The sequence below is a fragment of the Oncorhynchus nerka genome, linkage group LG6 (assembly GCF_034236695.1).
Source record: "Oncorhynchus nerka isolate Pitt River linkage group LG6, Oner_Uvic_2.0, whole genome shotgun sequence".
Classification (NCBI taxonomy): Eukaryota; Metazoa; Chordata; class Actinopteri; order Salmoniformes; family Salmonidae; genus Oncorhynchus; species Oncorhynchus nerka.
The window spans coordinates 26145355-26173322 of record NC_088401.1 but is presented as its reverse complement, the minus strand read 5'-3'; the positions used below and the strand labels follow the sequence as shown (position 1 = coordinate 26173322).

General features: G+C 47.5%; 2 protein-coding genes across 2 annotated transcripts in view; one reads left to right on the top strand and one right to left on the bottom strand.

Annotated features, from left to right (window-relative positions):
* The window catches only part of sspo (SCO-spondin), an 89720-nt gene that overhangs the window by 32369 nt on the left and 29383 nt on the right, over positions 1 to 27968 (top strand). Inside the window, 43 exon segments of the mRNA XM_065019063.1 lie at positions 984 to 1134; positions 1439 to 1598; positions 1882 to 1930; positions 2197 to 2316; positions 2601 to 2849; positions 3692 to 3819; positions 4080 to 4221; positions 4420 to 4599; positions 6091 to 6350; positions 6458 to 6479; positions 6638 to 6758; positions 6947 to 7160; positions 8688 to 8829; positions 8988 to 9158; positions 9384 to 9626; positions 10008 to 10163; positions 10445 to 10603; positions 10868 to 11032; positions 13881 to 14072; positions 14455 to 14574; positions 14805 to 14934; positions 15085 to 15210; positions 15503 to 15828; positions 15981 to 16151; positions 16430 to 16682; positions 16787 to 16833; positions 16988 to 17158; positions 19463 to 19597; positions 20205 to 20341; positions 20487 to 20581; positions 20738 to 20787; positions 20957 to 21127; positions 21804 to 21974; positions 24054 to 24133; positions 24330 to 24499; positions 25131 to 25177; positions 25307 to 25507; positions 25822 to 25992; positions 26234 to 26431; positions 26710 to 26809; positions 26908 to 26999; positions 27002 to 27127; positions 27355 to 27513. Of these exon segments, the coding sequence (XP_064875135.1) occupies positions 984 to 1134; positions 1439 to 1598; positions 1882 to 1930; positions 2197 to 2316; positions 2601 to 2849; positions 3692 to 3819; positions 4080 to 4221; positions 4420 to 4599; positions 6091 to 6350; positions 6458 to 6479; positions 6638 to 6758; positions 6947 to 7160; positions 8688 to 8829; positions 8988 to 9158; positions 9384 to 9626; positions 10008 to 10163; positions 10445 to 10603; positions 10868 to 11032; positions 13881 to 14072; positions 14455 to 14574; positions 14805 to 14934; positions 15085 to 15210; positions 15503 to 15828; positions 15981 to 16151; positions 16430 to 16682; positions 16787 to 16833; positions 16988 to 17158; positions 19463 to 19597; positions 20205 to 20341; positions 20487 to 20581; positions 20738 to 20787; positions 20957 to 21127; positions 21804 to 21974; positions 24054 to 24133; positions 24330 to 24499; positions 25131 to 25177; positions 25307 to 25507; positions 25822 to 25992; positions 26234 to 26431; positions 26710 to 26809; positions 26908 to 26999; positions 27002 to 27127; positions 27355 to 27513 (6471 nt within the window).
* Positions 22054 to 23906, bottom strand: LOC115130246 (E3 ubiquitin-protein ligase TRIM35-like). The gene has a single exon (XM_029661172.2). The coding sequence runs from the start codon at positions 23625 to 23627 to the stop codon at positions 22215 to 22217; it is 1413 nt and encodes a 470-aa protein (XP_029517032.2). The 5' UTR covers positions 23628 to 23906; the 3' UTR covers positions 22054 to 22214.

Here is a 27968-nt window from a genome sequence, read left to right as displayed (position 1 = left end):
TCCCTACATCTTTTCTCATTTCCTGTCTCTTAAACAAGACCCAGACTTCACCTCTGTTCAAGTTCATGTTAACATGTTTTACTGTCCATTCAATATTCTGCTGTTAAGATATTTTATCAAGGTTTAAGATGAATGATTAAATAATTCTACTCAGAAACTTAACCATTAGGGATTAGAGGTTATGTAGCATGAAAAAGGAGTCAATTAAAAATAATACACCCAGCTCCAACTAGGTTGGAGGGGGGGAAGAGAGGAATGTATGTGTGTGTCTAAAGTAAGCAAAGAGGATCCTTAACCTATGTTTGAACCGACCCGGCTATAACTCTGTGGAGATAAAATAAGACAGCGAGAGCCCCTCCAGGTTTTCCGTATCTGGGGGGGACTGGAACTGTCTGCTAAGTGGTAATAAAATGTGGTGAGACTTCAGGAGTTAATCCAGATATAGTGTGTCATGTATGTGCGCTAGTGAGTTGGAATGGACTTTAGAAGTAGCTTTGTCCTTGTCGGAGAGAAGGAGGAGCCTTCAAGACGCTATGACGAAATGTGATGTAAATAAACCAATGTACATGATATTATGATCAGCGCTCTCGAGAATAAATTCTATTGGCTAATCTTGGTAGACTGGTTTCTGTCCATTTTATGCAAATAAGGATCTTACAAATTCTTAGAAACAGACAGAGTGATTTAAATTGAATTGGTTAATGAACACATATAGGAATTGTTTAATTCCTTTAACATCTGTAAAGGCTCATGAAAGTAATGTGTACTTGGACAAGATGTGTTGTTTGTACTACACTGCTGCATCGCTGACTGTCTGTGTGGGCGGCAGATAGCCTAGCGGTTGTGTTGGGCCGAAACCCTCATTGCTCTGGATAGGAGAGTCTGCTAAATTACTACAATGTAACGTAGTGTGTGTGTGTGTGTGTGTGTGTGTGTGTGTGTGTGTGTGTGTGTGTGTGTGTGTGTGTGTGTGTGTGTGTCAGTCCACTGTGGTTGGTCGACGTGGTCAGCTTGGGGGGAGTGTTTGGGACCGTGTGGGGTCCAGAGTGTCCAGTGGTCCTTCCGCAGTCCCAACAACCCTAGTAACCATGGCAATGGGAGAAAGTGCAGAGGCATCTACAGGAAAGCTCGCCGGTAAAAGACACCGTACACATTCAATCACATTCATCATGTTTACACATGATGACAAATACATCTAAATACAATACATTACGTATGAATGTTTGTTAAATACATGGCCTTTCCTGTCAACTTACAGCCATTTCAACATCACAGCAAGTAAAAGTGATACTTAGAAATGGTTAAAGAGTGGAATTGCTTTACACCCATAAATGTATGGAACATCCTGTACTCTGGAGCCTGGCAGAGGGATGGTAAAATGACCCAGTGTATGTGTTTGTGTATGTGTGTGCTTGCATGTGTGTGTGTCTGTCCCCAGCTGTCAGACAGAGCCCTGTGAGGAGTGTGAGTTCCATGGCCAGTCCCATGCAGTTGGGGACCGATGGAAGGCGGGCCAGTGCCAGCTGTGCCACTGTCTACCCAACCTCACAGTGCAGTGTGCCCCCTACTGCCAACATGCTGCCACTGGCTGCCCCCAGGTCAGGAACACTGAGGTTTACAGTAACTCTGCTCGTGTGTGTGTTTGTATGTGCATCTGTGTGCGCTTGCGTGTGTGTTCGCGTGCACCCATGTCAGAATACATCATGTTAAAAATGTGTTTTTATACCACTGTGTGACTAGAGGGTTCTTATCTAAGGTAAATGTTCTAACATGTGTGTTCCCACAACCGCCTCTCTATAGTTCTGTTGACACACGACTCACTAGTTTCCTTTCATGGCCCTGTGTCATAGCAACAATAAAATAATGTCTTTTGTCTTGCAGGGTCAGAGTCTGGTTCCAGGGGAAGGTGACAAGTGTTGTTATTGTGAAGGTAACTAGTATCTAGTACATTACTAACCATATGTTCCCCTTTTGTCAATGATTTCAACACTCGATATCAAGCTGGGAAAAAATCAATATTTGACTCAAATGTTAGCTGATATGATAGCTGTTGAAATCTGTATTTGAAATGGAAACCTGAGGTAGGGGTTATATCTGACTAACCAAACACAGTTAACCTAGACAGAGGATATTAGGTGGTGACAGAATGCCAGTGGGAATGGGATTTTTCAGTGCTGAATTTCTCCCTATTGTCAGGTGAGCATGGCACCATTTCAGTGGCAACGACACCTGCTACTGTGTCAGTGAGTGTCCAACCCTCCACCCCAACAGATGGCAGTATACCCTTGGTCCCCACGTATCCCCTTCCACCTGGAGGTCAGTATCGTTGATCTTTTTAACCATTTATTTGAATAAGGGACTGATACAATGAAAACACTCATTGATTTAACTATAATCAGATGCATTGTCCCACATTTTACCTTGAGCTTTTTGTCATTGCATCTGATTTATGAATAATCTATGAATAATCTGATGTAAAGACCACTGATGAATATTGTTGGAGATCTACCAAAATGTAACGCAAGATTTAATCTGTTGAACAGTGGTATTTGTAGTTTATCAAATATATTTGTAAGTATGCTGTGTTTGTGCTTGTATAGAGGAGTGCTGGTCACCCCTGGGGGTCCAATCTCTCCCTGACTCCAGCTTCAGTGCCTCCTCACACCAGTGGGGTCACCCTCCACGAGCAGGGCGTCTGTACGCACGGGACCCCCATAAGGACCTGCAGGGCTGGAGCCCTGACACAGAGCAGTACAGGAACCTTCCTACAGGGGCCCCCGAGGGCCACAGTGGAGCTGTGCAAGCCCCATATCTCCAGCTGGACCTGCTAAGACCCCACAACATCACTGGTAATGAACCACTTAAACCAAATCAAACCAAAACAAATCAAATCAGGGGTCATATTGCTTGCAGCCAAAGTATATGGAAGATAGTATGCGTGGCTGTGTACATGCACAAGTTAGTTTTATATGGGTGCTAGTTAATTCATGATATAAAAACGCTATCAACGTTTTCTCTTCTAACATCTCACTCTTTTTGCTTCTTTTCTCTTTCTCTACATCCTCACTATTTCTCTCTATCTCTCCCTCTCTATCTCTCCCTCTCTACCTCTCCCTCTCTATCTCTCCCTCTCTACCTCTCCCTCTCTATCTCTCCCTCTCTACCCTCCCTCTCTATCCCTCCCTCTCTATCTCTCCCTCTCTATCTCTCCCTCTACCTCTCCCTCTCTCTATCCCTCCCTCTCTATCTCTCTCTCTCTACCTCTCCCTCTCTATCTCTCCCTCTCTATCCCTCCTTCTCTATCTCTCCCTCTCTATCTGTCCCTCTCTATCTCTCCCTCTCTATCCCTCCCTCTCTATCCCTCCCTCTCTATCTCTCCCTCTCTATCTCTCCCTCTCGATCCCTATCCCTCTCTATCTCTCACCTGTATCTCTCCCTCTCTATCTCTCCCTCTTTTTCTCTCCCTCTCTATCGCTCCCTCTCTATCTCTCCCTCTCTATCCCTCCCCTCTACATCTCTCCCTCTCTATCCCCCCTCTCTATCTCTCCCTCTCTATCTCTACCTCTCTATCCCTCCCTCTTTATCTCTCCCTCTCTATCTCTCCCTCTCTACCTCTCCCTCTCTATCTCTCCCTTTCTATCTCTCCCTCTCTATCTCTCCCTCTCTATCTCTCCCTCTCTGTGTCCATCAGGTGTGCTGACTCAAGGGGGAGGTGTGTTTGACACCTACGTGTCCAGTTTCTACCTGCAGTTCAGTAACGATGGCAGACAGTGGTACACCTACCAGCAGCTGATTGCTGATGCCCGCCCCAGAGCCAAGGTGCCCACTACCCATCAACCCTAGCACCACCTACTTTCCAAATTCTATGCCCACTTAATTTGAGGAATTTTAGGAAGTATGCTAGTGTACATATTGGAACATAGAAAAACTCTCAACGCTGTTGAATTTCACTGCAATCCATTTTCTTTCCAATCATCCAATTTAGGTCGTTATTGTAAAAGAGAATGCGTTTTCAATTACTTTCCTGGTTAAATAAAGGCACACAAAATATCCAATCAACTTCAATGTTGATGCCCCAGGTGTTCTTGGGTAACCGTGACGACCGGAGTGTGTCCTACACCAGGCTGGACAGGATGGTGTCGGCTCAGTTTGTGCGTGTGTTGCCTCACGACTTCCAGAACGGGATCTACCTCCGCTTGGAACTCATGGGCTGTGAAAATGGTGTGTGTTGGACAAAGTATTTACAGTTGTGTGTATGCATTGGTTTGAAAAGTTGATACATTTTCTACATTTGATAAACAAATTATAATCCACCATACAGCAGCAAAACAATAAGAATAAATGCTATAGAGTCAATGTAAGTACAAATGGTTTAAAAACAATAACAGTCCCCCTCTACACTCCTCCTTCTCTCCGTAGGTTCCCGCAGGCTATCCACCCCCTCTCCTCTCTCTCCTCTCTCTCCGGTCACCCCGGCCCGGCCCTGCAGAGATAGAGAGTTTCAGTGTGGTAACGGGCGCTGTGTCCCCACGGGGCCCAAGGGGGTTGTATGTGATGGGGTCAATGACTGTGGGGACGGATCTGACGAGCTCCGCTGTGGTCAGTTCCCATATTTACCCAGCATGACTTGGCTAGATGATCTCTCATTGATTCATAGTAGTGATATGGCGATAGTAGTGATATGACGATAGTAGTGAAATGGTGATAGTAGTGAAATGGTGATAGTAGTGAAATGGTGATCGTAGTGATATGGGGATAGTAGTGAAATGGTGATAGTAGTGAAATGGTGATCGTAGTGATATGGGGATAGTAGTGATATGGTGATAGTGGTGAAATGGTGTTAGTAGTGATATTGTGATAGTAGTGAAATTGTGATCGTAGTGATATGGGGATAGTAGTGAAATGGTGATAGTAGTGATATGGTGATAGTAGTGACATAGTGATAGTAGTGATATGGTGATAGTAGTGACATAGTGATAGTAGTGATATGGTGATAGTAGTGAAATGGTGTTAGTAGTGCTATTGTGATAGTAGTGATATGGGGATAGTAGTGAAATGGTGTTAGTAGTGCTATTGTGATAGTAGTGATATGGGGATAGTAGTGAAATGGTGTTAGTAGTGCTATTGTGATAGTAGTGATATGGGGATAGTAGTGATATGGGGATAGTAGTGAAATGGTGTTAGTAGTGCTATTGTGATAGTAGTGATATGGGGATAGTAGTGAAATGGTGATAGTAGTGATATGGTGATAGTAGTGACATAGTGGAATTAGTGATATGGTGATAGTAGTGAAATGGTGTTAGTAGTGATATTGTGACATATTGATATGGGGATAGTAGTGAAATGGTGATAGTAGTGATATGGTGATAGTAGTGACAGTGATAGTAGTGATATGGTGATAGTAGTGATATGGTGATAGTAGTGATATGGGGATAGTAGTGAAATGGTGATAGTAGTGATATGGGGATAGTAGTGATATGGTGATAGTAGTGATATGGGGGTTAGTAGTGAAATGGTGATAGTAGTGATATTGTGATAGTAGTGACATAGTGATAGTAGTGATATGGTGATAGTAGTGACACGCATTAATCATAGTTATCAGATAGTTAGACAGACTGTCACAACGCCTGGAGTGGTGGGTGCGGAGTCAAACGCAGAGAGCAGAGGATACTGGGAAAATCCGACTTTATTTTGGTTTCCAAATGCTAACGCCCAAAACAACAGGCGAAAATGATCACAAAATGTCCAATCCAACACAGGGCACAAACGGACAGGAACACTACACGCACAACCTGACTAGCAGAAAACAAGCCCGCACAAAAACAGGCGGGCCTTACAGGCTTAAATAGTAATGAATCAAAAAACAAAATAAGAGACAGGTACAACCAATAAGACAAAACAAACAGAAAAGGAAAAGGGGATCGGTGGCAGCTAGTAGACCGGTGACGACGACCGCCGAGCGCCGCCCGAACAGGCAGGGGAGCCACCTTCAGTGGAAGTCGTGACACAGACATTGTACATGAAGAAAGGCACAGTATGCTGAGAAGCATAACCAAATCCATTGCTTTCATGCATTGAACTTTTTTACAGGTACTCAGCCCTCCCCTACACCTACAAGCCCACGGGGCTGTCCCAGAGGTCAGTACTCCTGTCCGCCACCTGGGGGCTGTATTGATGCAGCCCTGCGCTGTGACGGAATCCCACACTGTCCCAATGGAGAGGACGAGATAGGATGCTACCCTCACGATCAAACCACCCAGGCAGAGAGGTCTAACAGTCCCACACCAGCTCCTCTAAGGACCCCTAGTATGGCCGCTGTCACTCTGCATAAGACTACCCCTACACCAACAGTAGGTCAAGGCACTCCTGATAACTCCTGTGTATTCATGTTTTCTGAGGTCGTGTGTCTTCTGTTTTTCAAGTTACAATAACCTTTTGTTTTTTCTAAACCCCACAGGCAGGTGGCCCTGGGTATAAAGGTCAGTTGGACATGGATGCATGAAGTTGTTCAGAATAGTGCCATTGTTGAATTTAGCTTATATTAAATTGTTATTTAAAGGGATACATTTTTGACTAGAAATGAAAATGATAGATTGTGGCTTGAGGTACTGAAGTATGTGAATTGGAATGCATGCAGGCATCTGTTCCTCTGCACTGGGATTGGAGGACGGGAAGATTCGCTATGGTCAGCTGACTTCATCCACCCACCGTGAGAACAACCCTGCGGATGCCGGGCGCCTCAACATTGTGCCTAACGTGTGAGCTCTCAAAACCGATAATGTATCAACAATGACATATTTTCTTGTTCTTCAAATATTTTGTTATCGACAAATATTCTCATTATCACGTCTTACGTTGGTCTCATCATCTCGTAGTCTGATCATGGAGGTTATTGACTTCTTAATTACATATTCACCTGTTGTCTCATTCATTTGTCTCATGTCAGTCTGATCATGGAGCCTGGATGGAGCCCCCTGCCAGGCGACCTTCAGCCCTACCTCCAGGTGGACCTCCTAGAGCCCACCTGGGTGTCTGGCGTGGTGACCCAGGGCACTGAGAGGATGTGGGGCTACCTTTCCAAGTACCGCCTGGCCTTCGCCCTGGTCCAGAGCCACTTCACTGACTACACCGAGACTGGAGAGAGGGGCAGTCCTGCCAAGGTAGTAATGATTATGACCATAATACACTTTATTTGTAAAGTACTTTTTACATCTCAGGTAGGTACAAACCTCTGGAATGACAGAGCAGTACAATTATGTTTTTCTTCTTCAAAATCAATGTTTATTGAGCTTCAGTAAGATGGGAAAAACAGAAAAAGGTATTAAATCAGTGCTTTTGTATTGTAACCTATGTGATCTTGTTATGATGAGAAATTGATATATTTACAATAGCTCAAATTTATGATCATAATCCTTTTTACAAATTATACGTGTGATATTATCTCCAACTGTACTGCAGTATCAGTTTACTGTTCCACTGTTACAGACAGAGGTGGTATCAGCTCTGACTATGCTTTTCCACTACTACAGAGAAGATGTCACAGCACACAGGACAGGAGAGATCCTCCTCTGGGAGAGACGATCTAGAGGCCATTTTGTCTCCTCTGGAATAGCCCTCGACCAGATATATTTACTTCACTTAGAATGAAGAGTGAAGTCAACAGCGTTACTAGAAAGTCTCCCCTACCATACACTCTTCTGTTATCCTCTTCAGACTTTCTATTTATAACACGTATATTATTCAACAGCACTGAAAGTTTCTTTTCCACACCAAATGAGGGATCCAGGGAGAACTGCTGCTGTTGTTCTGGATTTCCTCATTCAGGACAGTTTCCTTTCTGGATTCGTCTTTGGTTGTTCTGTGGTGGTTGGCAGTCCAGCTAATGTACAGTACCGCCATATTTTACCAGATGCTCTCATCCAGAGTGACTTACAGTTAGTGCATTCATCTCAAGATAGTTAGGACACTTTTGCTCAAAAAAGTAGCTATTAGTTCACCGGAGGGGGGTCATTGTCCATCAAGTGGACTGGAATGTGGAGACAGAAAGATAGAGAAACAAAGACGTGTGTGTGTGTGTGTGTATGTATGTGTGTGTGTGCGTGCGTGCGTGTGTGCGTGCGTGTGTGTGTGTGCGTGTGCGTGTGCGTGTGTGCGTGTGTGGAAGACCAGAAGTCCCCACAAGAATAATAAACAAACAAACGGGGACATTTTGTTAGTCCCCACGAGGTCAAACGCTATTTCTTAAGGTTAAGGTTAGAATTAGTGTTAGGGTTTGAATTACGTTAAGGGTTAGGGTTAGGAGCTAGGGTTAGGTTTAGGGTTAGAGTTAAGGTTATGTTTTTGGGTTAGGGTTAAGGTTACGGTTACGGTTAGGGTTAGGGTAAGGGTAAGAGTACGGGTTAGGGCTAGGGTTATGGGTTAGGGAAAATAAGATTTTGAGTGGGACTGAATTGTGTGTCCCCACAAAGTTAGCTGTACAAGACTGTATGTGTGTTTGATGAAAATAACACGTTTTTATTTATTTGCCTTTATTTAACCAGTTAAGTCATTGAGAACACATTCTCTTTTACAATAATGACCTGAAAGTCAGGAGAGAACTCCAAGGTGAAGCTTGTATAATTTTCTTGAACCAATTGGTTTAAAAGCACAACCTTTTGTCCAACCCCTTCTCCTTGTCTGTGTACAAGGTGTTTGAGGTGCGGATGGTGGGCAGGACCCCGGTGACGCGTTGGCTTGGGAGGCTGGTCCGAGCTCGCTACCTCCGCATCATCCCAGTAGAGTTCCGACACACTTTCTATCTCCGTGCAGAGATCCTAGGCTGTAAAGGGGGTAAGAGCTCTGAGATCAGTCGGTGCTTTAAAACTTGCCTGTTGAGCTCAAACGAGATGCTCTGTCCATTATAGAGTACATCGCACTTATCACACGTGCGTATTATTTTCTCCATCGCCTTCTGTCAGTCTAACGTAAGAATTCACCCTATATGACAGAGGAATTGGTGACCCCTAGCAGCGCCACGACTCCCCGTGGTGGTGGTGTGGTGACAGTGAAGCGCTGCTACCCTGGCCAGTTTACCTGCCGCAGTGGGGAGTGTGTTCCTGTGTCTGCGCTGTGTGACGGCCGACTGGACTGCGAAGACCACTCTGACGAGATCAACTGTGGTGAGTAGGGGGTCACCCATGTGTTTCGAATACGGAACCATGGAATATACACGTGTTACTGAGAGGATGACATTCTATTTTCCAATGTAAACATTGCAACATTGGCACTCATATCTGTACTGTTGCAATCTTTCAACTGATTACACCACCACTTCAATTTCTCAAGTGTATCTGGAACTGATATGAAGTCAAATGCACGAATGAACCACTCTCTCGACACTTCAGGCACAGTGCCCACCAGGGGTCAACCCGGGGTACACACCAAGGAACCCCAGGATGGCCGCCCTGGCATTGCCACCACGGGTACCCCGGGTCTCAGTCCTGACAGTTCTGGGGGAACAGGGTACCCAGGGGTTCATGGGTTCACCACCCCCAGGCCAGGTCAGTGGACATCCAGGTCCACTGGGTACCCAGGGATTGGGACCAGCACCCTCCACCCCGGAATACCTGGACTGCAGTCTACAACAGGTGAGATTCTTAAAGAACACTGTTACGAGTGGCCTCTCTTTTATCTTGTTATCAGAGTGTGTGTGTGTGTGTGTGTGTGTGTGTGTGTGTGTGTGTGTGTGTGTGTGTGTGTGTGTGTGTGTGTGTGTGTGTGTGTGTGTGTGTGTGTGTGTGTGTGTGTGTGTGTGTGTGTGTACACTACATGTAATGGGGTCCTTGACATGATCTCTGACAAGGCTGATCTGCTATTTGAACCAGCGTTCTCAGTTGATCCATAAAAGTCCAGGTATTTATGAGTCCGGAGCACAGGTTCTTCAGTCCTGAGAAAGGAGACATCACTGTACGACGCTAACTAGCCATCTAGCTACATGTTAAGGTGCTCGTTGGTTTGTTTATCTCCAGCTCTCTGGGTTACCACGACCGCCCATGATGGAGGCCTACCCAGAGTCCTGTGTGTGGAGGGCCAGTTCTCCTGCAGGCTGTTTGGCTGTGTGGATGCTGCGGTGGTGTGTGATGGTCACCAGGACTGTCTGGATGGCTCTGACGAAGACCACTGTGGTACAGTACATGTCATCAGAGTCTGGTTCAATTTCTCCCCCTTCTCCTCTCCTCCTCTTCCTCCTCCTCCTCAATCCTCCTCCTCCTCCTCATCATCATCATCATCACCATCATCATCTTCTTCATCATCATCACTGACAGATTACATGAGTTGACCTGAAAATGCCACAGTATTAACTATTACCATTACATTGCCTATAGTGACAGACATACTGTAGGTGGGTGTTGTATCACCTATTGCTTGCTTTAATAGTCCTGCTCATATTCCTGCTCTTCCTCAGGTACTACACCAAGGCCAACAGTAATGACACAGCGCCCCCTAGTGCCCAGCCCATGCTCCCCCAAGCAGTTCTCCTGTGGCAGCGGGGAGTGTGTGCACCTTGACAAGAGGTGTGACCTGCACAGGGACTGTGCTGACGGATCAGACGAACGAGACTGTGGTACGGCAAGCCAGGAGGGTCAAAACTGGGGGGCTGATTTATTTTTCAGTATGATGTACAGTAGATTGCATTACATACACTACCATGTAAAGTACATGGAGTCCTTACAAAAAAAACTGCTGCTTTGCATCCATAAAGGGCAAGGTAATATTATCTGTCCTTGTCTGTGACATTGTCCCCTGTCATTGTCCAGGATCATTGTCCAGTAATGTTCATTAATGAATCATTAAACATGATTATTGATGGTGTCTGTCTGTTCCCTAGTAAACTGTATCATGTCAGCATGGACGGGCTGGAGCCAGTGCAGTGTGACATGTGGCCTGGGTTCCCTGTTCCGCCAGAGGGAGGTCCTGAGAGAGGCGCTGGCCGGGGGAACGTGTGGGGGCGCCCAGTTTGACAGCCGAGCATGCTTCCCTAAGGCGTGTCTCGGTGAGGGGGCACCCCGAGATCTGACCCTCTTTTGACTGTTTTCGTCTGTGCCTTCCTCTATTTTGACTGTTTTCGTCTGTGCCTTCCCTTATTTTGACTGTTTTCGTCTGTGCCTTCCTCTATTTTGACTGTTTTTGTACATTTACATTTACATTTAAGTCATTTAGCAGACGCTCTTATCCAGAGCGACTTACAAATTGGTGCATTCACCTTATGACCTCCAGTGGAACAGTAGTGCATCTAAATCTTTTCAGGGGGAGGGGGTGAGAGGGATTACTTTATCCTATCCTAGGTATTCCTTAAAGAGGTGGGGTTTCAGGTGTCTCCGGAAGGTGGTGATTGACTCCGCTGTCCTGGCGTCGTGAGGGAGTTTGTTCCACCATTGGGGGGCCAGAGCAGCGAACAGTTTTGACTGGGCTGAGCGGGAACTGTACTTCCTCAGTGGTAGGGAGGCGAGCAGGCCAGAGGTGGATGAACGCAGTGCCCTTGTTTGGGTGTAGGGCCTGATCAGAGCCTGGAGGTACTGAGGTGCCGTTCCCCTCACAGCTCCGTAGGCAAGCACCATGGTCTTGTAGCGGATGCGAGCTTCAACTGGAAGCCAGTGGAGGGAGCGGAGGAGCGGGGTGACGTGAGAGAACTTGGGAAGGTTGAACACCAGATGGGCTGCGGCGTTCTGGATGAGTTGTAGGGGTTTAATGGCACAGGCAGGGAGCCCAGCCAACAGCGAGTTGCAGTAATCCAGACGGGAGATGACAAGTGCCTGGATTAGGACCTGCGCCGCTTCCTGTGTGAGGCAGGGTCGTACTCTGCGGATGTTGTAGAGCATGAACCTACAGGAACGGGCCACCACCTTGATGTTAGTTGAGAACGACAGGGTGTTGTCCAGGATCACGCCAAGGTTCTTAGCGCTCTGGGAGGAGGACACAATGGAGTTGTCAACCGTGATGGCGAGATCATGGAACGGGCAGTCCTTCCCCGGGAGGAAGAGCAGCTCCGTCTTGCCGAGGTTCAGCTTGAGGTGGTGATCCGTCATCCACACGGATATGTCTGCCAGACATGCAGAGATGCGATTCGCCACCTGGTCATCAGAAGGGGGAAAGGAGAAGATTAATTGTGTGTCGTCTGCATAGCAATGATAGGAGAGACCATGTGAGGTTATGACAGAGCCAAGTGACTTGGTGTATAGCGAGAATAGGAGAGGGCCTAGAACAGAGCCCTGGGGACACCAGTGGTGAGAGCACGTGGTGTGGAGACGGATTCTCGCCACGCCACCTGGTAGGAGCGACCTGTCAGGTAGGACGCAATCCAAGCGTGGGCCGCGCCGGAGATGCCCAACTCGGAGAGGGTGGAGAGGAGGATCTGATGGTTCACAGTATCGAAGGCAGCCGATAGGTCTAGAAGGATGAGAGCAGAGGAGAGAGAGTTAGCTTTAGCAGTGCGGAGCGCCTCCGTGATACAGAGAAGAGCAGTCTCAGTTGAATGACTAGTCTTGAAACCTGACTGATTTGGATCAAGAAGGTCATTCTGAGAGAGATAGCGGGAGAGCTGGCCAAGGACGGCACGTTCAAGAGTTTTGGAGAGAAAAGAAAGAAGGGATACTGGTCTGTAGTTGTTGACATCGGAGGGATCGAGTGTAGGTTTTTTCAGAAGGGGTGCAACTCTCGCTCTCTTGAAGACGGAAGGGACGTAGCCAGCGGTCAGGGATGAGTTGATGAGCGAGGTGAGGTAAGGGAGGAGGTCTCCGGAAATGGTCTGGAGAAGAGAGGAGGGGATAGGGTCAAGCGGGCAGGTTGTAGGGCGGCCGGCCGTCACAAGACGCGAGATTTCATCTGGAGAGAGAGGGGAGAAAGAGGTCAGAGCACAGGGTAGGGCAGTGTGAGCAGAACCAGCGGTGTCGTTTGACTTAGCAAACGAGGATCGGATGTCGTCGACCTTCTTTTCAAAATGGTTGACGAAGTCATCTGCAGAGAGGGAGGAGGGGGGAGGGGGAGGAGGATTCAGGAGGGAGGAGAAGGTTGCAAAGAGCTTCCTAGGGTTAGAGGCAGATGCTTGGAATTTAGAGTGGTAGAAAGTGGCTTTAGCAGCAGAGAGAGAAGAGGAAAATGTAGAGAGGAGGGAGTGAAAGGATGTCAGGTCCGCAGGGAGGCGAGTTTTCCTCCATTTCCGCTCGGCTGCCCGGAGCCCTGTTCTGTGAGCTCGCAATGAGTCGTCGAGCCACGGAGCGGGAGGGGAGGACCGAGCCGGCCTGGAGGATAGGGGACATAGAGAGTCAAAGGATGCAGAAAGGGAGGAGAGGAGGGTTGAGGAGGCAGAATCAGGAGATAGGTTGGAGAAGGTTTGAGCAGAGGGAAGAGATGATAGGATGGAAGAGGAGAGAGTAGCGGGGGAGAGAGAGCGAAGGTTGGGACGGCGCGATACCATCCGAGTAGGGGCAGTGTGGGAAGTGTTGGATGAGAGCGAGAGGGAAAAGGATACAAGGTAGTGGTCGGAGACTTGGAGGGGAGTTGCAACGAGGTTAGTGGAGGAACAGCATCTAGTAAAGATGAGGTCGAGCGTATTTCCTGCCTTGTGAGTAGGGGGGGAAGGTGAGAGGGTGAGGTCAAAAGAGTGTCTGTGCCTTCCTCTATTATGACTGCCTCTTCTCAAGATCTGTGTCAGTTGTTGATTTCTTTCTCTCTCTTCTTGTCTCCCTACTCATTATTTCCCAGTCTCTCGTCTCTCTATCAGTTGCACTCTCCTTTGGTTTACACTAATGTGCTCTACCAAGCCCTGCTCATTCAAAGTTCCTCTGCTTCCTCCTTCTCTCCCTCGTCCCCCCCCCCCTGCATCTCTCGTCTCTCTCTCCCAGTGAACGGTCAGTGGTCAGAGTGGACGGGCTGGTCCCTGTGTGACACGCAGTGCGGGGGAGGGCTGAGGGGGAGGAACCGGACCTGCTCCAATCCTCCCCCTAAGAACAGGGGGCGTGACTGTGATGGGATGAGACTGCAGACCCAGAGCTGTAACAGCCAGCCCTGTGGCCCCAACACAGACTCACAGACAGGTGAGCTGCAAATAAATAGGTTATGTTTTCGACTGTCCCCATAGGAGAACCCTTTTTGGTTCCAGATAGAACTCTTTTGGGTTCCATGTACTGTAGAACACTCTGTGAGAAATGGGTTCGACCTGGAACCAAAAGGGCTCTCCTATGGGGACAGCCAAAGAACCCCTATTGGTTCTAGATAGCACCTTTTTCGTCTGTGCCACGTGTACAAGTGATCATGTTGTCTTATGGTTTGATCATGTTGTCTTGGACTATGGTATGTTTGTAACATACTATTAAAAAAAGATGAATTCTGTGGCACACACAACTTAATGGGCAATAACCCATTAAACTGTTACTGGTAATAGTCAAGCTCTAATAATGTAAATTGCTTGCTGTCTAGGCTGTACTAAAGGCATGGTGGTGGTAAGAGAGGCTGACTGCCAGTCTGGTAGAGTGGAGCCATGTCCCCCCACCTGTTCACACCTACACTACCCCAACTGCACCTCCCAATGCATCACAGGTATTAAGTGGTGTATATGAAGTATCTGTGTGTGTGCGTGTGTGTGCGTGTGTGTGTGTGTGTGTGTGTGTGTGTGTGTGTGTGTGTGTGTGTGTGTGTGTGTGTGTGTGTGTGTGTGTGTGTGTGTGTGTGTGTGTACACTACATGTAATGGGGTCCTTGAAGCACGAGTGCGCACGCATTCCTGTGTGTGTCTGTCTGTAGTTAACTCTCTTCTGTCTCGCTACCCAGGTTGTCGTTGTCCGGCTGGTTTGTTTCTACAGGATGGCCGGTGTGTGAACGCCAGTCAGTGTGGGTGCCACTGGGAGGGACTGCCACTGCAGCCTGGACAAGTGATCAGCAAGGACAACTGCAGCACATGGTGAGAGGCACACACACACACACACACACACACCAAGCCTGCCTACATCCCACATCATTCCTTTACAATAATCGTGTTTTGTCATATTGTCGTTTCATGCCATGTCATGTTGCTACATGTTCTCCCTCTTCTTCTCTCCCTCTCTACCAGTGTGTGTGAAGATGGACGTGTCTCATGTGACAACTCCAGCTGTGTGGCGAGCTGTGATTGGTCAGCCTGGTCCTCCTGGACATCATGTGACAGCTCCTGTGGGGTTGGACTACAGCAGCGCTATAGGTAGGTTCACCTCACCAGCATCCCACCAACAGTGACACATATAAACTATTGTGTGGATCATCATGTGTCTCTGATGGCTTTCTGTCCCCTGTCCTCTGTCATCTGTTCGCTGTCCTCTATCCCCTTTCATCTGTCTCCTATCCCCATCCCCCATTCTCTGTCCCCATCCCCTGTCCCTTATCCTCTATCCTCTGTCCCCTGTCCCCTGTCCTCTATGCTCTATAATCTTTTCCCTATCCCCTGTCACCTGTCTTCTGTCCTCTATCCACCGTCTCCCTGTCCCCTCCCCCAGGTCCCCTGTGAGCCCAGCAGGAGTGGCGAGAGTCGAGCCCTGTCCTGGGGACTCCTCAGAGGCTCGTCAGTGCTTCACCCCCTGTCCCCCTAGTAAGGATGAGGCGGTGTGGGGGAAGTGGACGGCCTGGTCAGAGTGCAGCAAGACCTGTTTCCACCACGTGGACGAGGTGGGGCTGAGAAGGAGGTTCCGCACCTGTAACATACCCACCAACACACACAGCTACGCACGCACCAACACACCCAGCTACACCCGCACCAACACACACACCGACTGTGAGGGGGACGCAGAGGATCAGGAGCCCTGTAACACCGTGCACTGCCCAGGTACATCCTCTATACACACACCTTATGTTCTGTCCTTCATCCACCATGTTGCTTTCACCCATTCTGTAGTCGGAGATCTGTGTAGATGAAAGGAAGGATGGAACTTTACACTATTGAGATACACCCCCCTGCTGTCTCCCCCTCCTCCCCAGTGAATGGTGGCTGGTCGGAGTGGTCCCCATGGTCCCTGTGCTCGTCAGAGTGTGACTCGGGGGCTCAGACCAGAGATCGCTTCTGCAGTTCTCCTCCTCCACAGCACGGGGGCAGCACCTGCCCAGGGCCTCACATCCAGACCCGAGACTGCAACTCCCACCCCTGTTCAGGTAACGAACTGGAATCATACACACATTCTGGAATCATACACACATTCTGGAATCATACACACATTCTGGAATCATACACACATTCTGGAATCATACACACATTGTGGAATTGATCATAACAAGGCTTTTACTACTAGTGCACCTAGTTCTACCTGGTCAGGTAAACTGTAACATGTATTCATACTACATATTATCTGTGGGATTTAAAGTGGTCAAATCATTTGACAGATTAAATCGCATCGCATTGGTGTGTGTCCCACTATCTGTGTGGCATATAGGAGTGTGTCCAGAGGGCATGGCCTACATGAGCAAGGAGCAGTGCCAGGCTCACGGTGGTGCGTGCCCACGCGTGTGTATGGACATGACAACACAGGTGGAGTGTGCCACGGAGTGTTACGACGGATGCTACTGTGTCCTGGGACTCTACCTACTCAACAGCACTTGTGTGCCCCTCACCCAGTGCCCATGCTACCACCATGGAGAGATGTACCCAGGAGGAGCTAGTGTGAAACTGGACGACTGCAACAACTGGTACTCCCATCGAAGAATATAAACATAATGTTATTGAAAAGGAAAGAAATATGAAAAAGTATCGTATAGGACTCTGTCTATGCATCCTTTCCTTTTGTCCTTAGCACATGTCATAATGGAGAGATGGTGTGTGGAACAGCACCCTGCGCTGGTGAGTGTGGTCCAATGCAGCCTGATCAAATATGCAAATATATTCACTCAGTGTTCCTCAGTGCGGCCCTGGACGGCAGCACCCCAAACAATCAAGAGAGACTGTCAACCTCTCTTTCTCTCTCTCTCTCTCTCTCTCTGTCTCTCTTTCTCAGTGGACTGTGGCTGGAGCAGCTGGACCCAGTGGAGCGCCTGCAGCAGGACGTGTGACGTGGGCGTGAGGAGGAAGTACCGCTCGGGGACCAATCCACCGGCTGCGTTCGGGGGGCGTGTCTGCAGGGGCGACAGGGTGGGGATGGACACTTGCAGTCTGGAGCCCTGTCAGGGTAGGGGAGGTGACAGACAGACACCATCATTACACTCCTACAATAGGCTGGTTCATTTCATTGGCTTCTACAGGTGGTCTCTTGGTCATTACAATATAAATCCCACATGGGTTATGAGTAGGAATGACAAACAGTAGATCTACATCCCACATGGGTTATGAGTAGGAATGACAAACAGTAGATCTACATCCCACATGGGCTATGAGTAGGAATGACAAACAGTAGATCTATATCCCACATGGGTTATGAGTAGGAATGACAAACAGTAGATCTATATCCCACATGGGTTATGAGTAGAATGACAAAATGACAAACATGGGTTATGAGTAGAATGACAAACAGTAGATCTATATCCCACATGGGTTATGAGTAGGAATGACAAACAGTAGATCTATATCCCACATGGGTTATGAGTAGGAATGACAAACAGTAGATCTATATCCCACATGGGTTATGAGTAGGAATGACAAACAGTAGATCTATATCCCACATGGGTTATGAGTAGGAATGACAAACAGTAGATCTATATCCCATGAGTAGGAATGGGTTATGAGTAGGAATGACAAACAGTAGATCTACATCCCACATGGGTTATGAGTAGGAATGACAAACAGTAGATCTATATCCCACATGGGTTATGAGTAGGAATGACAAACAGTAGATCTATATCCCACATGGGTTATGAGTAGGAATGACAAACAGTATATCTACATCCCACATGGGTTATGAGTAGGAATGACAAACAGTAGATCTATATCCCACATGGGTTATGAGTAGGAATGACAAAAGTGATCAAACATGGGTTATGAGTAGGAATGACAAACAGTAGATCTATCCCACATGGGTTATGAGTAGGAATGACAAACAGTAGATCTATATCCCACATGGGTTATGAGTAGGAATGACAAACAGTATATCTACATCCCACATGGGTTATGAGTAGGAATGACAAACAGTAGATCTACATCCCACATGGGTTATGAGTAGGAATGACAAACAGTAGATCTATATCCCACATGGGTTATGAGTAGGAATGACAAACAGTAGATCTATATCCCACATGGGTTATGAGTAGGAATGACAAACAGTAGATCTATATCCCACATGGGTTATGAGTAGGAATGACAAACAGTAGATCTATATCCCACATGGGTTATGAGTAGGAATGACAAACAGTCCCACATGGGTTATGAGTGACAAACAGTAGATCTACATCCCACATGGGTTATGAGTAGGAATGACAAACAGTAGATCTACATCCCACATGGGTTATGAGTAGGAATGACAAACAGTAGATCTACATCCCACATGGGTTATGAGTAGGAATGACAAACAGTAGATCTATATCCCACATGGGTTATGAGTAGGAATGACAAACAGTAGATCTATATCCCACATGGGTTATGAGTAGGAATGACAAACAGTAGATCTATATCCCACATGGGTTATGAGTAGGAATGACAAACAGTAGATCTATATCCCACATGGGTTATGAGTAGGAATGACAAACAGTAGATCTATATCCCACATGGGTTATGAGTAGGAATGACAAACAGTAGATCTATATCCCACATGGGTTATGAGTAGGAATGACAAACAGTAGATCTATATCCCACATGGGTTATGAGTAGGAATGACAAACAGTAGATCTATATCCCACATGGGTTATGAGTAGGAATGACAAACAGTAGATCTATATCCCACATGGGTTATGAGTAGGAATGACAAACAGTAGATCTATATCCCACATGGGTTATGAGTAGGAATGACAAACAGTAGATCTATATCAGGGGTTATGAGTAGGAATGACAAACAGTAGTATCCCACATGGGTTATGAGTAGGAATGACAAACAGTAGATCTATATCCCACAGGGGTTATGAGTAGGAATGACAAACAGTATATCTACATCCCACATGGGTTATGAGTAGGAATGACAAACAGTAGATCTATACCCCACATGGGTTATGAGTAGGAATGACAAACAGTATATCTACATCCCACATGGGTTATGAGTAGGAATGACAAACAGTATATCTACATCCCACATGGTTTATGACGGTGATGGTGCAACAGAAGGAATTCAGAGAGATAATGTGAACATTGCATATTTGGCCACCGGTCCAGATACCTATACTTTTTCTGGAAATGTCTCACCCACAATGTCTACATCAATGTGTGTGTGTGTGTGTGTGTGTGTGTGTGTGTGTGTGTGTGTGTGTGTGTGTGTGTGTGTGTGTGTGTGTGTGTGTGTGTGTGTGTGTGTGTGTGTGTGTGTGTGTGTACGCGCGTGCGCCTATGCCAGGTGTGAAGGAGCCATGGAGTGCATGGTCAGAGTGTTCGGTGACGTGTGGAGGGGGGTACAGGAACAGGACACGGGGGCCCCAAAGAACCCATGGTACTGCCCAGCAGTTCTCTGCCTGTAACCTGCAGCCCTGTGGTGAGTACAGAGAGAGAGGGAGGGAGGTAGCAGGCTCTGATCTCCCACTCTGACTTACAGTATGACCATGTCTTGTGACCTTTGAGGATGTTATATTTTGATATTCATGTATTACTTTCTCGCTGACACCGAGTACAGTATCTCTCTGAAGCAGACCAGGCCACCTTGAATACCCTTATTGATTCACGATCATAGATAGGCATACCAAAAAGACCTATAGACACACTAACAAGCTCCAGAAGCAACTATATACTGGAACTATGCTGTATAAATCTACGCAGCTATGCAATGGTCTTTCACACTTGATCTGTGGCGACAGGTAGCCTAGTGGTTAGAGCGTTGAAGCGAAAGGTTGCTGGTTCGAATACCCGAGCCGACATGATGAAAAATCTGTCGACGTGCCCTTGACGAAGGCACTTAACCCTATTGTGCCTGGGACGCCGGACTACTATGGCTGACCCTGCAAAACATCCAATTTCACTGTGACAATACACCATTTTTTTTGCTGAGCTTCTTTCTTGATGTTCCTATGAGTTTTGGCTTCACCTCAAATTGCATGGATTGATTGATTGATTGATGCGTTGTCGTCTCATCCGCCCTGTGTTAGGTGATGGGACGGGCTGTCCTGGGGGACAGGTGTGGACGGTGTGTGTGAAGGGGCCGGTTACCTGCTCTGACATCAGTATGGATTATGAGAGGAATTGTACACCGGGCTGTCAGTGTCCACACGGCACTGTCCTGCAGGTCTGTCTGTCTATGCTCACACACACACACACACACACACTGGACTTGAACATGGATCTTCTGCGTGCCACAAAACGGTGTTAACCCACTGAGCTAAAGCCTGGGCAATAGCTCAAGGAGCAAACTGACCGTTCTGTTTCCTTAGGATGGCAAGTGTGTGTGGGTGTCTCAGTGTCGCTGTGATGTGGATGGGGAGCAGTATGAACCTGGTGATGTCGTACCCAGGGACTGCAACAACTGGTATTGGTGCTATATAGTAGTATACAGTAGTATACAGTAGTATACAATAGTATAGCATCACATAGTATGTACGTGATATTATTTAATTTAATTAAACCTGAATAGAGCTCTCTGAAACAAATAGTCCTCTGACTGTTTCTTTCCTCTCCCTCACAGCACATGTGATTCTGGGAGGCTGGCAAACTGCACTCAACTCAACTGTAATGGTGAGTGGGGCATTGGCTTACTAAAAAGTAGAGAGAAGTAGGAGAAAACCACAAGGGGGAAATTGGTTTTGATACAGAATAGTTATTTCTCGCAATTTGCTTTATATTTGGTTACTGTTGCGGTCCATAGCTTGAACCAAAACCTAACAATAACCACCCCCTCTCACAGTGGACGGTCAGTGGTCTTCCTGGACCCCCTGGGGTCAGTGTTCAGTGAGGTGTGGACCAGGTCTCCAGTCCCGCTATAGGTTCTGTTCTAGTCCCCAGCAGTCTGGGAGTGGTCTGCCCTGTATCGGACCCGACCACCAAGACCAGCTGTGTATGACTGCTCCCTGTGATCGTGAGTAATGCCCTGATGGAGGGATCTTTGTATATCTTTATTTGGATAGTCCGGATTTTTCATCTGTAAATGCTTTACAGATGGTCATACAATCAACAAACCATCTGTTGATAAGCAACTGCTTGCTAAGGTTACAGTTAGGGTTAGTTTTAGAATAAGGGTTAGGGTTAAGTTTAGGGTTAGGATAAGGGTTAAAGGTTAAGTTTAGGGTTAGGATAAGGGTTAAAGGATAAGGGTTAAGTTTAGGGTTAGGATAAGGGTTAGGGTTATGTTTAGGGTTAGGATAAGGGTTAGGGTTAAGTTTAGGGTTAGGATAAGGGTTAGGGTTAAGTTTAGGGTTAGGATAAGGGTTAGGGTTAAGTTTAGGGTTAGGATAAGGGTTAAGGGGTTAGAGCTGGGGTTAGTAGATAGTAAGTTGAAAGGTTACTGATAGTCTTTACAGATGGACTATCTACAGATAGACTATCCAAATAAAGTGTTACCCTGAATTAATGACACATAATGTATCATTTGAGGTGCTGGATTTGACATTTTTTTATGGATTACTATCTATGAGGATTCAGCACACAACCATTTTTGCAGTAGAATAATAATTTGATTGAGCATTAGTCCTGTACAGTATTCACCCCTTTTTCTCAACTTTGGTTTAGCCTGTGTTGTGTCATGGTCTTTACAGGTAATGGTGGCTGGGGGGAGTGGAGCAACTGGACAGACTGCACCAAGTCATGTGGTGGGGGTGTTCAGAGCAGACGCCGGGATTGTGATAGCCCCAGTCCAGAGGGAGAGGGGGACTACTGTGAGGGGCTTGGCACAGAAGTAATCTCCTGCAACACTGACCACTGTCCAGGTACGCAATCAGAATGTGTTTGTGTGTGTGTGTGTGTGTGTGTGTGCGTGCTAATTTCCCCCCAAAATTGTAAAATTAGTCAAAACAGATGTTTTTATTAAACGTGATCTTTATGACAGAATTTTATAATTAGATGAAATAAATACATAATTTTTTTACAAAATTACATTACCCAAAAGGCACTCTATATTGTGGAATCATTTTACTGTTCCACTGTTACAGATAGAGGTGGTATCAGCTCTAACTATGCTGTTCCACTACAACAGAAACTTTCTCTGGTAAAATCCTCAGATGCTTACTACAAAAGCAGGGAAAGAGTCTCTTGGTGAACGTGTGTGTAAACGTGTGTAGGTGGGTGTTAGTAACAGGGTCAGAGAATGACAGCTTTCCTCTTTCCCAGTCCAGCTGCACTCTGATCCTCTGTGGTCTCAGTCTATTTGAGAGAGGGACGCTTTGATCCGATGAGGAGCGAGCTTTAAATACTCCTTTGTTATTATCTAAACGCCAGTGTCCTCTCGTTGAGGCAGTGGCCCCCTTCCACTCTGTGACCACACCAACAGACCATAAGATACTGTCCCCAACCTCAACGTCCCAGCTGTGTGTCCCTGAGTTAAAGCCGTCAGAACCCAGAACCGATCGGTACTTATCAAATCTCTCTGGGTTGTCAGGAAGCTGCGGTGTCTCCGTACTATGTCTCAAACTAATCAGGTTGTTAGACAGGATGAGATGGGGGTGAACAGTGTTGGGGTCGAGAATAACAGGAGTGAACTGAACAATCTCCTGCATCTTCTCCCAGACTCTGAACTGCAGGTTGCCCAGGTGTTTGGCCACGTCTATCAGAGCTCCTGAAACCCTCTCTGGGTCCGTTGGTGTGCACTCCAGAGCTCTTTGCTTTATAGCCTGGTAACTCCGTATAAACACAATGTCTTCCCCTCTCAGCTCCACCTCTACGTCTCTGATTGTGTCTGAAAGGGATGATATCTCTCTGCTCATCTCTTCAATTTTCCTCTTCATCAGCCGACCCTTCCTCTCCTCTTCCTCCTTCAGTGCAGCAATCCTGACTACCCGTTCATCTCTTAAGAACAAGTGAAGTGCTTTAAATGCCTCCATAATCTGTTTTTCTGTGTGCTGGGCCTGGCTTCTGATATGCTGTTCTGTTTTATCGCAAGTTAGTTTCACTGCGTCAAAGACCTTCAGCTTCTCCTGTAAGACCTTCAACACAGACTTGAGTTCCTTCCTGTAGTCCTGTGCAGCCTCATCCACAGGACAGAACTTATGGTTTGCGTGTTTTCTAGAAGTCTGACACACCACACATGCAGGCTGTTTATCCTCGAGACAGAAGAGCTTGAGTTTCTCACCGTGCAGACTGCAGACCACCTCAGACCCCGCTGAAGCTCCACCCTCCTCTTTCTGACGTCTCTCCTGTAAGAAGGCTTCACACAGGTTTCTCAGAGCCAGGTTACAGTGAGCTGCTCCTGAGCTGAATCTTTTCCTGCATACGGGACATTCATTCACTTCTCTTTGTCTCCAATATTCCTGTAGGCATTCATGACAGTAGCTGTGGCTACATGACAGGATAACAGGATCCGTGTAGATGTCACAGCACACAGGACAGCAGAGATCCTCCTCTGGGAGAGACGATTTAGCAGCCATTTACTCTCACACTCCTCTGGAATAGCCTTTGACCAGATATGTTTACTTTCACTTTCTTAGAATGAAGAGTGAAGTCAACAGCGTTACTTAGAAAGTCTCCCCTACCATACACTCTTCTGTTATCCTCTTCAGACTTTCTATTTATAACACGTATATTATTCAACAGCACTGAAAGTTTCTTTTCCACACCAAATGAGGGATCCAGGGAGAACTGCTGCTGTTGTTCTGGATTTCCTCATTCAGGACAGTTTCGTTTCTGGATTCGTCTTTGGTTGTTCTGTGGTGGTTGGCAATCCAGCTAATGTACAGTACCGCCATCTAGTGGACTGGAATGAGGAGAAAAAGAGAAAGAGACTGTTTCTGTATGTGTGTGTGTGTGTATGTGTGTGTGTATGTTTATATGACTGACACTGTGTCTGTTTTCAGTTGCGCCTTGCTCTCAAGTCCCTGGCACAGTGTTCAGTAGCTGTGGCCCCTCGTGTCCTCGCTCCTGTGATGACCTGTCTGTGAGTGTCACAAATTGTTTCTATATACATTATCTAAACACACAGCTTCTGGCTCTGTCAATAAGACATGTAGGTACTTGGCTGACTCCTTTGTCAACTTTGCAAGAGGAAGATGGTGATGGGGGTGGTGATGCTAATGATGGCAGCATACCCCCCCCCCCCCATATCCCTCTATACCCCCTGCCACACTGTGCAGCACTGTGACTGGCTCTGTGAGGCGGGGTGTTACTGCACGGAGGGCAAGGTGCTGTCTTCCGACGGGAGGTCCTGTGTGGAGAGAGAGGAGTGCCCCTGTCTGGACCTCAACACCGGCTTGAGGTTGTACCCTGGAGAAAGCACCACTGCCCCCGACGGCTGCAACAACTGGTGAGAGAGAGAGGGGAGAGGAGGGGGAAAGATGGGGAGGAGGGGAGAGAGAAGAGAGGAGGGGGAAAGATGGGGAGGAGGGGAGAGAGAAGAGAGGAGGGGGAAAGATGGGGAGGAGGGGAGATAGAAGAGAGGAGGGGGAAAGATGGGGAGGAGGGGAGAGAGAAGAGAGGAGGGGGAAAGATGGGGAGGAGGGGAGATAGAAGAGAGGAGGGGGAAAGATGGGGAGGAGTGGAGAGAGAAGAGAGGAGGGGGAAAGATGGGGAGGAGGGGAGAGAGAAGAGAGGAGGGGGAAAGATGGGGAGGAGGGGAGAAAGAAGAGAGGAGGGGGAAAGATGGGGAGGAGGGGAGAGAGAAGAGAGGAGGGGGAAAGATGGGGAGGAGGGGAGAGAGAAGAGAGGAGGGGGAAAGATGGGGAGGAGGGGAGAGAGAAGAGAGGAGGGGAAAAGATGGGGAGGAGGGGAGAGAGAAGAGAGGTGGAGAAGCTTAGTCACGTTGTCTTTTGACATGTGCATATTAAACCTTCAATGGTGCGACATAGATTGAGCTGGGCTTAAAGTAGTGGTGGTGTGGGTGCGTGCCTGCTGGCTTCAGTTTGTGCATGTTGTTATTGATATCATTTGTGTTTCAGTACCTGCGAAGGAGGGAGGCTCAACTGCACCAGTGACCCATGTCCAGGTAAGTAATATGTGCAGTCTGAATACCCATTTTCCAATCACATTCAATACAGTGTATCAACAAAAGCATATGGACTCACATGCATGTCTGATCCATCCTGATTCTTCCCCCCTCTCCCCTGGTGGACAGTGTCAGGTGGGTGGTGTGAGTGGTCTGGCTGGATCTCCTGCTCTAAGACATGTGGGGCAGAGTGGGTGTCCAGATATCGCAGCTGTGGCTGTCCAGAGCCCAAGGCGGGAGGAGCCCCCTGCCAGGGGGAACAGGAAGTACATGGTGGGGTGGGGGCACAGATCCAGAGACAACCCTGCCCTGTGGTCACTTTCTGCCCAGGTAACAACATAGTAATCACTTTAAAGGGTTTGTGACTTACAGGTAGACAACATTATAGTATGAGGTTAGTGTAATTACATGGATTCTGCCTTCTTTACCTCCTCCTGTCTCACCTTTCCTTTCTGTTCCTCTCCCTCTCTCACCCCACTTGTCGATTCGGGCCTCTCCCCCTCTTTTGTCTTTTATTTCCACCCCCTCTCTTTCCATCTCTCCCACTCTCTCCTTGTCTCTCTTTTCATCTCTCCCCCTCTCTCTCCCACCCTCTCCTTGTCTCTCTTTCACTCTCTCCCCCTCTCCCTCTCTCTCTCCATCAGTCCATGGTTCGTGGAGCCTGTGGTCGGGCTGGTCAGAGTGTGATGGCTGTGAGGGGGTGTCTGTGAGGACCAGGGAGTGTAACAGTCCTCCTGCCAGGTTCGGGGGTCTGCCCTGCCACGGGGAGAGCCGGCAGAGCCGCGGCTGCCAAGACAACGTCACCATCTGCTCAGGTTAGCTGATGACATCATGGGTGACATTTTGCCTGTGCCAAAGTGCGGACATGTTACAAAAATGTAATTTCAAGTACTTGTCATGACACATGAATCAAAATGACTTGGGGATATTATGATTGGATTGAATTTCCCGCATATCTTGCAGTAGTAAGTAATATGGTTAACTTTCTCTGTTTACTACCAGTTGTTGAGTTTGTATGTGACCTCGTATTTTTCCCATGATGCTCCTCTCTCTCAGAATGTGGTGGCGTGCAGGTGGACTGGCCATGTGGGAAGCCCTGTCCACGCTCCTGCTCTGATCTCCATGGCGACACAGAGTGTCTGGACACGGCGGAGTGCAGTATGACCTGTGGTTGCCCGGGTGATCTCGTACTACAGGATGGCCAGTGTGTGGAAAAGGAGGAATGTCGCTGTAAATACCACAACAGCACTACTGGTGAGACCAGTGGAGAACACTTACCTAGACAACATGCTTTTAACACAACTTAATTGGCAATTACTGTCCTACTGCTGCTGTTGTTTGTCTCAACTCCTAACGCTATGCTAAGCTGCAGCAAGGTCAGCAAAAAAAAAAATATATATATATATATATATATATATATATATATATTTATCTCTCTCTCTCTGTCTCTCTCTCTGTCTCTCTCTCTCTCTCTCTCTCTCTCTCTCTCTCTCTCTCTCTCTCTCTCTCTCTCTCTTTCGCTCTCCATCCAGGTGGGCTAGACTCTAGTAACACCTCGTGGGCATGGCCTGGTAGATCAGATTGGCAGTTCGCAAATCCAGGAGAGACCATCATCGCTGATTGTAAAAACTGGTACAGTACACAACATCATGTTTCCCCACCGGTAGCATAGCACATATTAGCAATACTGTTTTTGTAATGCAGTCTTATTTCTCTTCCCTATACCACAGCACCTGTGAGGCGGGTGTTCTCCACTGCCAATCAGTCCCTGGTTGCCATGTCGATGGTAGCTGGAGCCAATGGGGAGGCTGGTCAGAGTGCTCGGCCCCTGCGGGGGTGGAGTCAAGCTCCGCATGCGTCAGTGTGATAACCCCGCCCCTCAGAGCGGTGGGAGGGGCTGTGCAGGCATGTCTGAACAGCAGAGAGAGTGCAACAACCACACCTGTACAGGTACACACTGGGGCAGACTTGGTGGAAACATAACATGACATATCATCGTAGACTTCTCCCACACAATGTTGAATACTGATGATGTATGCATATCCTTTGAACAGATTGCATTACATACAACCCCCCAAGACATATTTCTGGACATACAGTAATGTACTTGATACTACTTTACTGCCTCCAAAACACCATGGTACCTGATGTCCCATCTCTGTTGTGCCCCCATCCAGACTCTGGCCTCTGGCCGACCTGGTCCCCCTGGTCCTCCTGGTCTGTGTGCTCAGTGAGCTGTGGAGGAGGGGAACAGTCTCGTACCCGTCTCTGCAGCTTCCCGCCCTGCTCTGGCATGAGGAGGCAGAGCAAGACGTGTAACACCCAGGTCTGTCTCGGTGAGTACATGTAGATGTTACATGTGTTCCTGTGTTGTACAGTTGGTAAGAGCGTGGTCGTGTGGTGCTAGTAACGCCAGGGGTGTGGGTTCGATTCCCGAAAAATAGCAGACCGTGAGATAAAGTACAGTTCAAATTCCCTTGCTGCAGCTACCACTGGCACACAGTATAAGAATCCGTATCCCTTCAGAGTCCATGTACCTGTAGTAGATAGCTAGGTGTTTTATACAATAAGGCGCGCAGGGGCGCAGCCAATCAGATAGCACTGTGCCATTTAGACACACCCCTGATGACTACCCACTGTAGGGCTGCAGGGCCTTGCATGGTGTCAAGGTGTTTTGGGACCTACATTTTGTTTGCGTTATACTTCCTGCTTGCGTTCATTCATCCACTACCCAGAGCCAATGGAAGTCAATGGCTGTGCCTGAAATGGCCCCCTGATCCCTGGGCCCATA

Bases quoted from the DNA above. Each gene is read 5' to 3' on its own strand.
- LOC115130246 (XM_029661172.2), bottom strand. From the start codon at position 23,627: ATGGCTGCTAAATCGTCTCTCCCAGAGGAGGATCTCTGCTGTCCTGTG.